A 15,348-nucleotide genomic window follows, 5' to 3' on the forward strand; every position below is an offset into this window, starting at 1 on the left:
AGTTAGCAGTACTTCGCTCTAGCTGAGACTTTCTTACCCGGATACGTACGTAACGACAACGCCTTTCCTTGGTGACTTATCTAAGAAAAGTTTTCCTTTTTTTTTCTCGTCGGAAGTTCTCGTTACAATACCGATGCACACGCAGACAGACCCACCGAAGAATTGGAAATGAAAATGACCAGAATGGTGAAAAGCTAAAAAAACAATAGAAGAAAAAATAATGGAGCTGAATGTTAAATTTGGCTGACATAGATAAACTTCGGAACGCTTTCATTCGTTCATATGGGAAGTATCTGACCGATTACAAATCTAGTGTGGTTGATAACGGTACAAAATCAGCTGTAGCGAATTATTTCATATTTAGTATAGCGTTTCAGAGCTAGCAGAGAGTTTACTTTTGAACAGAGAGTTTCGTCTTCCTTTTTGGCATCGCAAGAGTATTCATAAGAAAGAGGATACAATTTTGAAAGCGAAATGCAACAAGATATGCAAAATGGTGGACCAGGGAACACCATCTCCAATCTATCTTCGGCGCTTCGTCAAGTGAATCTGGGCAACAGTAACACCACCACTGATCAGAGTAATATTTCCATTGATTTCAATCAGCAACAGTTATTGGAAGAAGCGAACCAAGGTTCCATTAACGCTTATAACGCTCAGCAGCAACAGCAAGAACATCTACAACAACAAGCACAGCAACAACAGTTACATATGCAACAACTGCAGCAAGCGCAACAGCAACAGGCACAGCAACAAGCACATCAGCAACAACAGCAAGTACATCAGGTTCAACACCAACATGTACAGCAAGACCACATGCCAATAGGACAGTCACAACAGCAAGCGATGTATCAGGGTCCAAATCCGATTGACAGCTCTAGAATTACTAAGTTTTTTCAGAATCAACCTATGGAAGGTTACACTCTATTCTCGCATAGATCGGCACCGAATGGGTTCAAAGTGGCAATTGTATTAAGCGAATTAAATATGCATTACAACACAATCTTTTTAGATTTCAACCTTGGAGAGCATAGGGCACCTGAATTTGTTGCCATAAATCCGAATGCTCGAGTCCCTGCCCTCATTGATCATAACATGGAAAACTTATCGATTTGGGAATCAGGTGCAATAATTCTCCACGTTGTAAATAAGCACTACAAGGAAACAGGCAATCCATTGCTTTGGTCTGACAGTCTTGCAGATCAAGCTCAAATAAATGCGTGGTTGTTCTTTCAAACATCAGGTCACGCTCCTATGATTGGACAGGCATTGCATTTCAGATACTTCCATTCCCAAAAGGTAAAGAGTGCTGTTGATCGGTATACCGACGAGGTTAGAAGAGTATATGGTGTGGTGGAAATGGCATTGGCCGAAAGAAGAGAAGCCTTGATCATGGATCTAGATTCAGAGAATGCGGCTGCCTACAGCGCAGGTACTACTCCTTTATCTCAAAGTAGATTCTTTGATTATCCTGTATGGCTTGTTGGTGACAAAATCACTGTGGCAGATTTATCATTTGTACCATGGAATAATGTTGTGGATAGAATCGGAATTAACATCAAAGTCGAATTCCCAGAAGTCTACAAATGGACTAAACACATGATGAGAAGACCGGCAGTTATTAAAGCATTACGCGGAGAGTAGATTATATAGCCTCATATAGATTCATGAATACAATGATAACCTCGCTTGAAAATGTAACAATCTCTGTCATTTATATTCATACACAATACCCGTAGTCTTGAGAGCATCAAGGTAGTATTAGACACATTTACAATTAGTTGAGGAATGTTGTGGAGTACTGTGCCCCTGCATGCCTTTCAGGTAAATGTTTCCGTGAACATCCTTCATACCTTTTTTTTTTTTTTCATTTTTAGATATATAAAAATAAAAAGTTGACTTTGGCTAGGGAATCACTCGCTTGCTCTACGTTTCGAAGCAGAACTGTCGATGGAAGAGGTTACGGAGACATGAATTATCAGCGTAGTGTTTAGCCATAAACCGCAGAAAACAAATTCCAATATATTTAAATAATCCACATGGTTTCAGTATGAGTGGACGTTTGCTTACATTAGAGGAAATATGTGTCATCACATTACTTCGACATCACACTTTAATTGAAGACATCAGTTATATTCCCTATAGGCTAATTAAAAGTGTCTTATCTAAATTGAAAGTGGATCAACTCACGAAATTAGAACAGACTAATCCCTTGATTATCTTTGAAGACGATGAAATCTGGTGCGATTTAATCAGAAGAGACGTCGATCCAACGTTTAGTTATCAATACACAAACAAGAAGAATGAGATACTTCAATATTTTAAACGTGTGATAACGAACTACACAGGCACAAGTACATACAAAAATATTGATACGGAGACGCTAAAGAATTTTGTACGACCAATAGTGACAAAGAACGATAGAGGCCTTTATCGGGTTCCTTGTCGACTAGTTTATGAAAAAATGAGGGAAGAGATTTTAGAGAAGGATAAAAGAATCGCTGCCAAGGTAAGAGAAACAACAAAAAGGATTCAACAAGAGAAAAATAAGATTCAGATCACTGCAATGGTTGAGCCTGTTTCTGGCGTTTCCAGTAGGCTTAGGAACAAGTTTTTAGAATCCAAATCTAAAGTATTTGTTGATTCTTTAAGGGAGTCTCAAAAGAGGCGACAGCATTTCAAGAAAAATATAGTAAATATAGAGAAAAGAGTAGTGGAAAGGCTTGCATTTGGGGGACAAGCGGGTGTATCTCCTTCTAGTACACGCTGTAATGATGTAACTGATAATGTTCGCCCTCAACCAGTGTCGATTCCACAGAAAGAAAATCAGTCAGCATCGGCTGAAGCAGATAAGAAAACTACAATGATTGCACAGCATTCCCTGCCACAGAAGAGACCAATTGAAGATCCTCCTAAAAGGAAGAAATCTCGGTTGTTCGGAACATCTAGCGTCTCTTCATCAGGTAGCTGTAACATATACATCCATCAGCGGTAGATGCTCGTCAATTACAGCCGCCTGGAATGCATTATCTGTTTCAAGTAAAGTAGATGGAAGAACTAGCGCTTAATCACATTTTTTAGAATTGTTGTTGTAACAATATTTAACATGTTCATTCTCGGATTGGCCACAAGTTGCTATCTGATAGTATATCATATATGTAAACAGCTTTTTTTCGGAGAAATGCATCATCTACTAAAGACAGAGCTCAGCGTACAGAGTTTTACACTGTATATGAACAGTTTCAGATATAGAGCAATCTGCTTCTTGCACTGTACACTCTGCAGCCTTTCCGGTCACTGTCCAGATCTTATTAATGCGATCATGTAGTTTATCGTGATGACAACTATCGGATGGCTTCTTAATCGCGAAATTGTTTCGGCCCAAGCGATGCGATGGGAACAAAAAGTAAAAAAAAAACGTCAAATGTTCAAAATCTGATTTTTTACGGGTTTACGAGGTTAATGAATTTGTAAGAGTATTAATGCGCGGAAACTACGTATCTTTAATTTGGCGTATATATATATAAATGTAAAATTAATTATTAGAAGATAGTTTATTTAATGAGGTTGCATTCAGGCTAGATATTTGAATTTTGGATAAATATTGAACAGGTACACTTAAAGCTAAACACGCAGGAGAGCCAAATATACCTTTCAGGGGTACAGTGAAAATATAAAGATCTTATACGTTTTTTTTTTTTGGTGTGCAAATCTGATTGAATAGGATTATTGATCAATAGAATCAAACATCCGCAGAATAAGATAGAATCAGAATAGGATTAACATCGCTACTACTGTTTTACATTCATTATGTTCAGAAGAAAGCAAAAGGTTGAAGAAAAAGTTGACACTAGCAAATGGGTAAAGATCGAGGTTCCGATCGAATCACCTCCAGACGCAGTGAAACACCCTGAACCAATCGTTTTAGAAGACGAACAATTGAAGAAATATAACACTGTATTTTCACATTTCACTGATACTGATTTACTAATTCCAACTAAAGAGAAAAAAAATCATAGTGACAATGAGATGAAACCATTGACTGATTTGGAAAAAGCTTGGTTGAGTAGAGAATGTTTTATGAGATATTTAAGGGCCACCAAGTGGAATACGCAAGATTGTATCGATAGAATTGTACTCTCTCTTGCTTGGAGAAGAGAATTTGGAATAAGTAGTTTTGGAGAAGAAAATGGTGATTTGTAACTGCTGACACTGTATCACCGGAGGCTCTGACTGGGAAGGAAGTTGTTTTGGGTTTCGATAACGATTCAAGGCCTATATTGTACTTAAAGCCTGGTAGGCAAAACACAGCAACCTCCCATAGACAAGTCCAGCACCTTGTATATATGCTTGAACGTGTTATTGATTTCATGCCTCCTGGGCAAGATTCATTGGCTTTGTTGATAGATTTCAAAGATTATCCTGATGTTCCAAAGGTTCAAGGTAACTCAAAGATTCCTCCTTTAGGGACCGGTAAAGAGGTTTTACACATTTTACAAACACATTATCCAGAAAGATTAGGGAAAGCATTATTAACTAATATCCCGTGGCTTGCGTGGACCTTTTTGAAGCTCATCCATCCTTTTATTGATCCGTTGACTCGTGAAAAATTGGTTTTTGATGAACCATTTCCAAATTATGTGCCACCTGATCAACTCGAGACGCTTTATGGTGGTAACCTCGACTTCAAATATAATCATGAAGCCTATTGGCCTGTCCTAACTCAAATTGCAGAGAAGAAGAGAAAGCATTATCTACAAAGATTTGAGAAGTTCGGAAAAAAAGTTGGACTGAGTGAATATGATTTAAGAGGTGACCACGATGAGTTGAAATTCCCAATCAACTAAAAGTCCAACTAACTTTTCTGATAATAACATATGATATTCAGGCGTTGAATTCACAATGATCTTAGTAGAAACTTCCTCAATATTCCCAATATGCGTGAAGCCTAATACGAAACTAATGTAAATGTAAATGAAAGTTGTAAATGTATGTATGTGAAGGTACCTATAGACTTGAACAAAAAGCTTGTTGTGTTCCGACTATATTAGAAGGGCTTTGCACATTTTCGTTTCTCAGCGACTCCGGTCTTTGGTGAAATCATTGTCTGCCAATCAATTGCATACATCTGTTCTCCAGCTCCGTTAGAAGACTTAGCGAACACCACGCCCAAGTCATTCCTTGCTGTAGTTAAATAGTAATGGGTACCATCGCCAAGTGAGAGCACTTGAGCACGTATTATATCCCCAGGTTTAAAACTTTCCATAACTTTTACTCTATCTCTATCAGTGGCCCTTACATCTTGGGATCTAATTATGCCCCTAAAAGTTTCTCCCAAATCCGCGGACACTTGCGAAACGGAAAACGTAGACGCACCAGATCCACCAGCAGCAGCAATTATGCCAGTCCCATTGCTTCCGACACCAGAGTCGATCGGCAAGGGCGAATTCTCAACTGCTAAAATCTCAACTGTTATTCTTTGCAAACTGATTCTGGTCACCCTCGCCAGTACGATATCGCCCTCTTGCGGAAGGTTATTGACAAACTGGTCATCAACATACTTGCTAGCAAACTTGCTAGGATTTGATACTGATACTTTGAAACTTTTTATAACTCTACTATTGCCAGAGCTTGCATCCCCTCCGGTGGTCTCATGAGATTCTACAAACGTCGTATTCTCTGAGTCTTCTTGATCGTCGTCTTCGATAATATCTGCTGGAACTTCTTCCACAGATACAGAACCTTTTAATGTGGCTACGATAATATCAACGTTCTTGCCGTTAACTCTAAAATTCTCCTGTTTACAGCCAGTGCCCGTTAGGAAGCGTATTACCACTTCTTGCTTGTTATCATCATCAACATCAAATATTGGACATATAAGATCACCGGGTATAACAGTCTGGGGGAAATTTTTAAAAGGCTTCATTTTATAACGATGCATATAGACAAACCTTACTGTTATCAAACACTCTTATTATCTTACAGGCCATATTTAAGCTAGTTTGGTATTACTGTTAGCTCATCGCATAAAGCAGCTCTTTTTTTATCATTTTCATAATGAGTGAAACAATTTTCAAAATTTGGGAGATGTTGAAGACAAGTTAGAATTATTTTCAAATAGTAGGGTAATATTACCAAAGCTTTCAAAGCGGGCTCAACACGAAAGCTACGTGCACGATTTGAATCCATATAAAGGGAAACATAGAAACGCATGGTAAATGATTTAACTACTATGATTACATGTATTTATAGGTCTACTAAAAGAAGTGAGTGTTGCACATAGAATCTTCGTGAATGTCCATTTCTGCTTTAAGCTCATTCAGCTCGTCCTTTATCATTTGGGCCAATTGAGGAGTAAGTTGATTGCATGTTGCCGAATCAGGATGCCTATCATACTCAAGTTCACCATAGGTCTCATAAAGGACTATTTGAGAGGAAAACTTAACAAGTTTTGCTGCATAGCTAGATCTTTCTTCCGATTTCTTCGACATCTGATCTGAGATATGTTCAAGTCCCGTAAGCCCTGAAAGTTCCATGGTACTGTTGAATTGTGGCGCTTTCAAACCCCTAAAAGACATCGATATAGGCCTGCTCATCGATGTTGTGATATCTGGTAAAAATGCGTTGATCTTTGGGGATTCTTTTACTGCATGTATGCCATTAAAATCTTCGTTCTCAAAATCTTCCTCATCATAATTATCAAAATATAAACTGCTATCAGAAAAAGTGTTTTGGTTGCTACTGCTAACATTTTCTGGTGATGTGTCTCTTGTTTTTATAGTACTTGATATGTGTTTCTGATCATCCAAACCAGTCTGTTTTTGGTTGAGTACTGAACTGTTTGTCTTAATTTCTGGGGAGTTAGTAAGTTCCACAAGAAATGAGTTTTCTGTCTCAGTATTGAAGCTGGGCTTGGATAGAGAGTTTTTCACAGATTCTTTGACCGGATTTAGAGTTTCATAGTGTGAACGATTGTCAGAATAGAGATCAAAATTTAACTCGATATCTTGTCCAAAGTCTATTATACTTGCAAATTCCATGATATCTGAGATTAATTCGTTGTCTTCATTATCTGAATCTTCAAGACTAGATTTAGTTGCCTTATTCTGCACCAATGGTTTTTCTAGTTGATCTTCTTGATCAGATTCCATTGTCAGCTCGTTTAACTTTTGCTCTATGGAACCAAAAGAAAAATCTCTCTGTTGTGGTGAAATTGTGAAACTTGCACTTCGAGTACCATGACTATTGTCCAAATCAGAACTGGCGGATATTTTTTCATCAGACGTAGTTTCAAACTTTCCGCTGCGCAGAATACTGCTCACCGGAGATTTCGTTAAATCCGGGGTTGCGAAAGATGTTCTTGTAGCTTCGGTAATGAACATTCCTTCCATTTTGGCATTGAGTGAAATGTGATCACTCAATGATCTGGTACGTAGAGAAGACATTGAGTTTCGTTGATTTGATTTCATAGATCTGGACCTTTCAAGAGAGACAATTGACTCAACCTCTGATACGTCGAGTGACTTTGGAAAAACATCTCTTGGGAATTTATCCTCTGTAGTTAATTCAGGCACATCTTTCACAAAATTTAGGGGCGTTGGCTTACGCTTTTGGAAGACCTTCTGTGGTCGTGTATTGTTCTTTGGAAGGATCTGGGATTCTGTATGTCGTTCCACGACCACATTATCACTCTTTTTAACAGCATTGCTGTCATTGTTCTTATTCTTCCTAAAGGTGGTGAAGATACTGCTGCTACTAAGTGACCTCTTAGTGCCAGGCCCTTTCAAGTCTTCATTAGATTGGCCTTTTTTTGACGCCAAACTAAAACTCTTCGATGTTGACATTTGTTTCTCCGTAGACTGCTTTGGCTTCCTCCAAAAATTGAGCAGGCTTCTTCTTCGTTTTGATTTGCTTGTATCAATATCTTGTCCACCCTTTACGTTAGAATCCAATCTTTGTAGTACTGGCGTATTCTTCTGGATTTCTAATGAAACAGTTTCCTGCATTAATGAAACTGTTGGCGTGAGAGGTTCATCAATATTTGGTTTTTGTTCTAGTATTAACGTGTGTGGGTCTTCGTCGGCACATTCATTTGCTGACTTGATGGTAGGAATAGTATACTGCGAATCGGTTTCATTGTCGCTCTTTAAGCTTCTAACTTCACTTTTAAAAGAATTTGAAGACTGATCGTTAATTAAAGGTTCGGCACTGTTTTCTTTGGTCTGTTGTTGAACTTTGGGAGTAGTTAAGAAATCAGGCTGTTCAACGGAAGGATTTAACGGTATTGGGTGTTTAAAAATGATTGCTTCGTCGTTATCTGCTAGATCTATCAAATTTGGGGAGCCAGATTCAGCAATATTTGAAGAATTCTGTTCCAAATTTCCCTCGGCGGGCTCTTCCGTTTCTTCTTTGATCGTGTCAGCTACAAAATTAGTTGATAGCTTTCTCACCATCATATCAGCTTGCTTCGTTTTTTCATTTAGAATACCGGCAAGTGCACTTAAGGAGGGTGATGATGTCATTTGTATTATGCCGGTTCGCTGTTCGTTTGAATTTAATGGAATGTTGCTGTTTATGGAGTTGATAGAGTTTGCAGAGGTGTCTCTAATTATTACCGAGTTTCTTAAAGATCTCGCATGCTGTAAGGTATTGATTTTTTGTCCAACGTAGAAGTTACTATCCACTTCATTGTTCATTTGTGGTTGAGGATCCACAACAGGTGTTGTCATCTCTTGTGCTTTAAAAGTGCTTTCTCTTGGAAATGAACCTATCCAACTTTCTTCTTCACTGCTAAAACTAATGATTGATTGATTCCTTATTGATCCTAGTATCACGAATGATTTAAAGAATTATATGAATCAGGTGCGATAAGGGTGCAAATGCGATTCCAAGCAGATTTCTTGTTTGAACGCTTTGGACCTTTGACAATCGTCTTACCTGTTCGATTCGGAACTATGTTTAGTATTGGAGACCCAATACTGATCGCGTATTAAAATCGATAGTGCTTTGATTTAGATTTTTTTTTCGAACTTTTGGTGAAGGCCACTACGCGATCCATAACCAATTCCAGTAAATAAAAAAAAAAAAATAGAAACAAAGAAGTGTTTGAAAAGTTTAGCATCACAGACATATCGATGGGCATAGACGGGAGAATAGATCTGTCACATTCATCGCAAACCTCTATGGTACTGTTCTAAAACTAAGTTCACTATTTGCAGAATTAGAATGTTTATATAATGACCCTGTTAGATTAGGGCTTTTGTGTTATATAGCAAAGTGTATGTGGAGACTACTATCTACATAATTATGCAGTCTTCTGATCCAGCAGGTCCTGACAGTGTAGTTGACTTGCCCTTATTCCTGCCTTTGAGTTTATTAGAGAAAAAGCTTCTATCGTTGATGTTAGCAGTAGAAGATTTCATTGGGGTGTTTTTGTTAGTGCTTAACGTCGGTGCTTGCAAGTGCTGGTTGACATTATTGTTGTTTTTCTTAGGATTGTGGGAAGAAACTGTTTGCAGTACCTGCGGTGTCTGAGATTCTAATGGTTCATTTATAGGAATCTTTGTTGTTGGTGTGTTTTCTATCAAATTAGGGACAGGTAAATGCAACTCACTTTCAACATAATCGACTTTTAGAATCGGATCAATTCCAAATTGTAAAATGCTGTTTGCCAAGTACGAATATAATCTAGCCCAGGTTTCTTCTAATTCAAATGTGCAGTATACACCAAACCTGTCTCTAATAGTTCGCAGAAGTGCAACCCCCATCAGTTCGAACTGAGGAGGGTGAATTCCCAAAACTCTAGCATGTCTTTTCCCCAAGTTATTCAGATAAGCTTCCATAGCAGTTAAATCCTCGAGGTTATTGATAGCCATTGTTAGTACTCCTGCGAAGGCAGTGTCTTGGTGTTTCAATGAAGGGAAAGCCTTTTCCAGGTCAGGATCCATAGATAAAAAATTGGAATAAAACTGAGCACAAAATAAAGAACTTGACATTGAGTTTGATATTGTTGCTGTTGTTATTGTTTGGGGCTTGGAAGTTGTCGTATTACTATTAGTGCTTGTCCCGGTTGTTATTCTTTTTAATTTCATTTTGCTTCCCGTTTCGAAGACACTAGAAGATTCAGGTTGTGATACAGACGAAGATCTGCTAGTCTTGAACACTCTTTTGAAAAAAGAAGATGATTTGGTTTCATTTGATTTTTCATCAGATAACATGAGATTCCAGGAGTCTCTTATCAGTTTGATTTCTCTCGTTGTCAACTTCAATACAATCTTATATCTGATTCCTTCTACCACATTAGAAGATAGAGATTGAGCATTGGAAGTCTGAGACATAATTTCTATGGCATCTTCAGAAGATGATGATCTGGTGGAACTCAATGAATGAGTAGAGCTAGAGTAAGCCGGCGTCTTACTTAAATCCACAGAATTGCTATAATGATAAAGTAGCTGTGATTCCAGCGTATCATTTCCAACTGTCATGGAATCATCATAGGATTCACTATCTGAACCAAAGCCAGTAGGTATGAAAGCGATTTGAGAATGATCCAGAGGATTGTAAACACTAGTCCTTATTTTGTCACTCATTGATATTTTGGAAATGGACGCAGTTTATAAATTTCAGGGGGTTGATAACCGTAGTTAAACTAGGAAAGAGTCTTTGAGCTTGGTAATCTAAATGAGATTGTTTTAAAATTATGAGATCTATTTCTGTAACGGCAAAAAACTTCCGACTTATACCTGTGAGGACTGCTTAGTTCTTCTAACGAAGCAGATATGTAATATCAGTATAATAAATAAAATAGTACGTCTAGAGTGAAATCGATAGGCAAATACGAAGGCGAGCAGGCGTACCCAGTCTTCGGGATTAATCGAAATACCAGTTCCAAGATAAAGGAAAGAAAAAATCGTCAGTTCTCATTTTTAAAACTTTGACAGTTTTGGGATAAACTTTTTTTTTTTTAGTTTTGCAGTTAAAAACTGCGACAGGGCAGAATTACTATGCCGAGAATGGTGGACTAAACGAATTGTTTCTTGAAAGATCCAGAAGGGTGAAAACTGTTTGGTATATTAAGGGTATCGCACTCTTCAGGAGAAGTCTCACCAGATACAAAAACAGTTATTATATGAGAAAAGGTAGCTATCTTGTTGATATGCATGTGAAAGAGATGCTTAACCAACCTTAATAATTCAAACAAAGTATCATGCATTTTTGCCGTTTCCCTATGTCAGTATTATTCTCATATAACAAGTAAATTGATAGACCTTATTGTTGGTAGTTAACAAGTTTTGAGTTACAAACTAGCCAGAGACCCGGTTCGAAAAAGATGTACCTGCTTACTGGCAACGAGAAGTTATTTTTTCTGTATAGTTGATTCTGAACGTTCCCCACGGTTCCAATAACTGTATTCAACTAATGCTGTCGAACATCAAGGCGACCCTAAACTGCTAATCATCTTTAGTAATTATTTGAGGTGAGTATCAATTCATTGAGCTGTAATTTTCTCTTAAAAGCTTGGTACCGGAATGGCGGATAACTTTCGTTTGTTGACACAACATTTTTGTTCCTGTACCTGAAATATGCAGGTCCGCATTTTTTTTCTTACGATCTGCTTGGTGTTAGTTTTCTTTTTAATTTTTGCTCAGAACCATCCCGTAAGATATAGATTAACGGATTCTATGAAAAATCAAGTATTTTTGTTAGTGGGCGGCATTTAATCACCACTGAACAATGCAAATATACATTATTAATTTGTCTTGCTAATTAAAGAAGTGTATTTTAATCAATTTGTTTCGTACTACTAAATGATATTGTTCTGACTAAACTGAGTAAACTTTGTGCATTATAATAATCTGGACTGAAATCGATGAGACGCATTGCGCTCAATTCTAGGGATTAAAAGAAAAACCTAAAGGGAATTCAAGATTTGGAATAATTCAGAAAACGTACACAGATACTGCTAACTGGAATTCCCTAGAACATCCGTGTATTAGCAAATGAGATTATTTGTCATGACATTCGGATTTGCTATTTTTGAGACAAAACGTACGCCTGTTTCGGGTTATATTGAATTCTACAGAGGTGTTACTTTCTGGGAATTTATGTGCACTGGACAACTGAGCTTCAATATTGCGGAGCTAATTAGAACATAATCGATCATTTGAGCTTTATTTCATACAACAACCCAGTACAGTGACAGTTCCTGTAATATAAAGCAGTCCATCGCTTAGTAACTATTGAAGTGGAAACAACAGTATTCTGTCCATCCACGGGATAACCGGCCCTAGTGAATGTGCCACAACGACAGCACTTTTTAATCACGGACCTCTTCGTCAAGTCAACATGCTCACTAGTGATATCATCGTATATCGAATCTGGGACACTATCGGTTAGAGACACAGAAGATTCATTTGTAACTAGTCCATTAGTTATGGGAGCTTGAAGTGACAATAGCTCGTTTTTGAATTTTTCTTCCCAGCATAGGTTCAAAAATGAGGTGTCGGTGAAGAAAACAGTTGAAAGATTGATGTTAGGCAGTAGAAATGACATTGTTGTAGCTCGTAAGATACTGTCAAATTCCGGTAGACTATCAGGAACTTCTGTTTTGATTAAGAATTCTGCTTCATATTTTTGTTGAACGATTACTGTGTTCTGATCGAGTTCATTAATTTTACTTCCAAATTCAGACAGGAAGGTTTCAAATAAGTCCAAATTAACCGTACAGTCATTAATTACCTTTCTGAAGAATTGAGATGATTCATTGAGAATTGGAAATGCAATTTCGGGGAATTTTATCATTAAGTTTGCTATGTTTGTTAATTCCCGAATGACCTTACTCACAAGGTGTCTGATGATCCTGGACCCAAATAAACTTATCAATAAGCTCTCATCGCTGTCTGGAACATTGTTAACTTTTAGAATTAACTGCTGGGTCACAAAGGAAATGAACGTTATTATCCATTTTGCAGATGGCAAAACAGAATAAATCAAATCCTGCTTAGAAAAGGCAAATTGAAAAACTTTTCCATTGGGCAGCATGCTGATGTTAGAAGTGTGTTGGATCATTGCTTGAACATTTCGGGCCACACCGTTGAATGCAATATTCATATTTCTTAGCTTCATTGCAATATATCCAACAGAATATATGTTTTTGTTGGCTATAATATGTGGACCCATTTCCATTTGTAGTAAAAGTATTTTTTGCACGGCTTTAGACTGTAATGCCTTATCAAGGGTGCCTTTTGTGCCATCAAGAACAAGCCCATATAATCCAAAAATAGTTGAGATGAGCATTGATATAAAGTTTAGCGCTCTCTTCGGATCAAGTTCCTGAAGCCTCAAAACGTGAGTTTTAATGGTTATAGTAATATCCTCTCCTGAAAAGTTTCTATGGCTCAATATCACAAATACAAGTGCCAAACCGGTGGCATGGATTTGGTCACGAATAGGATCAGTAATTACCTCATTTAGAACACTTTTGAAAACAGGCAAGGGTTCATTGAGAAATTTGATTAACGTTCCCCCCATGGAAGGAGATATTATGCTCCATTCAACGTTAGCAGAGGTTGGGATATCCTGATATTTGAAACCAACGGAGAACATTGATTGAATAAAAGGCTTGTCGTAGCCTCCTGTCGTACTACTTTCAGTACCAATTTGCAGCTTCCAATTATTCCTGCTGTAAATCTCAATATGTCCATCGTCGTATTTAAAAGCTGTAGAAATACAGAGATCTTCAGCTGTAATTTCCTTCAACAGATTTTGTAATTCTAAAGTTCCCATCGATTTGAGACAATAATGAGTTATCCGTTGCGAGGGAACTTGAATACTCAGAGATTCTAAGAATGTCTCATTCAGAGAGGTGGAAGTGATTTGGTATCTTTTAACAATGGAACGAAAAGTAGTTGCGGATTGATTTTGATTGAGGGATCTATAAGTTAGTAGAATTTCAGGCTTTGAATTTGGAATCGGTGTTCTTGAAAGTATTTTCATGTTTGTTAATTTTAGTAGCACGGATGCCTTATATGTTGTTTCCGGTAACATTTCGTAGATATGTGTCAGCTGGAGTGAAGGGTCATTGACAGTACTTCCATTAACGTTCCAGTCCACTTTTAGTTTGTAGAAATTTATTTTTTGGCTAACGTTGGAGAATGTTCCAATAAGGAAGCATTGATCTTCATCCATATGAGCAATTGACGCATTTTCCAACCACTCAAATTCGTTCTGCCTTGATCCTTGATTAACTGGTAGAGAGATTTTTTTGAAATCCTTCGAATTGGAGAGTTGGTACCAAAAATCTACCATCCCATTAGTTCTTATTGCCGTGAAAGCGTGTTTTACTGATGCTGGGTGGAATACCCCAATTGGAGTGCAGTTCTGGATATGATTTTTATAGAATGGTGGTTCAGTTTGTGGAGTCTTCATGGCACCCAGGGGTGTAAGGATGGGTTTGGAGTTCCCACACCATTGAAAATCCAATATTCTAGTCATGTACTCCTTTTTAGTCCCTTTTCTTTCTAGTTTCGAATTATCCTTAGCATCAGCAGAGGTATAGCTGTTGATTGGGGTGAGATGTAAGAACTTATTGTGAACTTTAAAAATGGTATCCTGGAAAAGCATGGAAAGAGATTCATATGTAGTATTACCTTCATCGTTGAGGCTCGCAGCCAGAATTGTGAGATTTCCAACAGAGTCAGATACGGCCAATAGTTCTCCACCAAGTAGAGACCAGTTATTCCACTTAACAAAATCAATATCATAGAAAAATTGGCCCTGTTTCACGCCATTAGAAGTAGATGAACCATTCGATTTGGGATCATCGTACATGTGAGGGTGTATCAAATAATTATATGGTTTGTGAAACTTCCAATTCGTTCCATTTATCGTTTCTAGAAAAGTAATCGATAGATTGCCATCCGCCGTTGAGTTATCGGGGTATGCTATGAGGCCGATTTTTGACCAGCTCGCAGAGGAGCAAGTACTCGAGAGCATCGGAAATTCATTTCTCGAACTGCTAACTGATGGCATTGCGTTTTGCTTTGATTCAAAATAACTGTGCTGGGTGTTCAATTGACTACTACTACTACATTTATGTGTAATTTAACCTCAACGAAGCTCTAAGTTAATAGTTTCTGAATTTCATCTTTGGCTAATACCAGTTAAAAAATATACTCGACTCTTAGCACCGAACCAGATTGGAAGAAATTAAAAAAGTAAAAGGTAAACAGAAATGCAAGATAAATATTAAAACTATGACATGATGAACAGTGTACCTTTAAGTGTTGTCCAAGATAATGAAACTAGCCTAATATTAACCGGTTACTATTTAGAGTAAGAAGAGTGACT

General features: G+C 37.6%; 6 protein-coding genes across 6 annotated transcripts; 2 read left to right on the plus strand and 4 right to left on the minus strand.

Annotated features, from left to right (window-relative positions):
• Nucleotides 1–474: 474 nt before the first annotated feature.
• On the plus strand, nucleotides 475–1,644 carry URE2 (glutathione peroxidase; the record flags this gene model as incomplete). The annotated part of the gene is made up of 1 exon (XM_453933.1): nucleotides 475–1,644. The coding sequence occupies one exon, from the start codon at nucleotides 475–477 to the stop codon at nucleotides 1,642–1,644; it is 1,170 nt and encodes a 389-aa protein (XP_453933.1).
• A 406-nt stretch (nucleotides 1,645–2,050) lies between these two features.
• ELA1 (elongin A) lies at nucleotides 2,051–2,995 on the plus strand (the record flags this gene model as incomplete). Its single annotated transcript, XM_453934.1, has 1 exon — nucleotides 2,051–2,995. One exon carries the CDS (start codon nucleotides 2,051–2,053, stop codon nucleotides 2,993–2,995), a length of 945 nt encoding a protein of 314 aa, XP_453934.1.
• A 2,052-nt stretch (nucleotides 2,996–5,047) lies between these two features.
• Nucleotides 5,048–5,941, minus strand: CSL4 (exosome non-catalytic core subunit CSL4; the record flags this gene model as incomplete). The annotated part of the gene is made up of 1 exon (XM_453937.1): nucleotides 5,048–5,941. One exon carries the CDS (start codon nucleotides 5,939–5,941, stop codon nucleotides 5,048–5,050), a length of 894 nt encoding a protein of 297 aa, XP_453937.1.
• Nucleotides 5,942–6,257: 316 nt separating this feature from the next.
• BNI4 (Bni4p) lies at nucleotides 6,258–8,729 on the minus strand (the record flags this gene model as incomplete). The annotated part of the gene is made up of 1 exon (XM_453938.1): nucleotides 6,258–8,729. One exon carries the CDS (start codon nucleotides 8,727–8,729, stop codon nucleotides 6,258–6,260), a length of 2,472 nt encoding a protein of 823 aa, XP_453938.1.
• A 567-nt stretch (nucleotides 8,730–9,296) lies between these two features.
• KLLA0_D19745g (uncharacterized protein) lies at nucleotides 9,297–10,589 on the minus strand (the record flags this gene model as incomplete). Its single annotated transcript, XM_453939.1, has 1 exon — nucleotides 9,297–10,589. The coding sequence occupies one exon, from the start codon at nucleotides 10,587–10,589 to the stop codon at nucleotides 9,297–9,299; it is 1,293 nt and encodes a 430-aa protein (XP_453939.1).
• A 1,570-nt stretch (nucleotides 10,590–12,159) lies between these two features.
• Nucleotides 12,160–15,030, minus strand: SIN4 (Sin4p; the record flags this gene model as incomplete). Its single annotated transcript, XM_453940.1, has 1 exon — nucleotides 12,160–15,030. The coding sequence occupies one exon, from the start codon at nucleotides 15,028–15,030 to the stop codon at nucleotides 12,160–12,162; it is 2,871 nt and encodes a 956-aa protein (XP_453940.1).
• Between the last annotated feature and the right edge of the window lie 318 nt (nucleotides 15,031–15,348).

The sequence above is a fragment of the Kluyveromyces lactis genome (genome assembly GCF_000002515.2).
Source record: "Kluyveromyces lactis strain NRRL Y-1140 chromosome D complete sequence".
Classification (NCBI taxonomy): Eukaryota; Fungi; Ascomycota; class Saccharomycetes; order Saccharomycetales; family Saccharomycetaceae; genus Kluyveromyces; species Kluyveromyces lactis.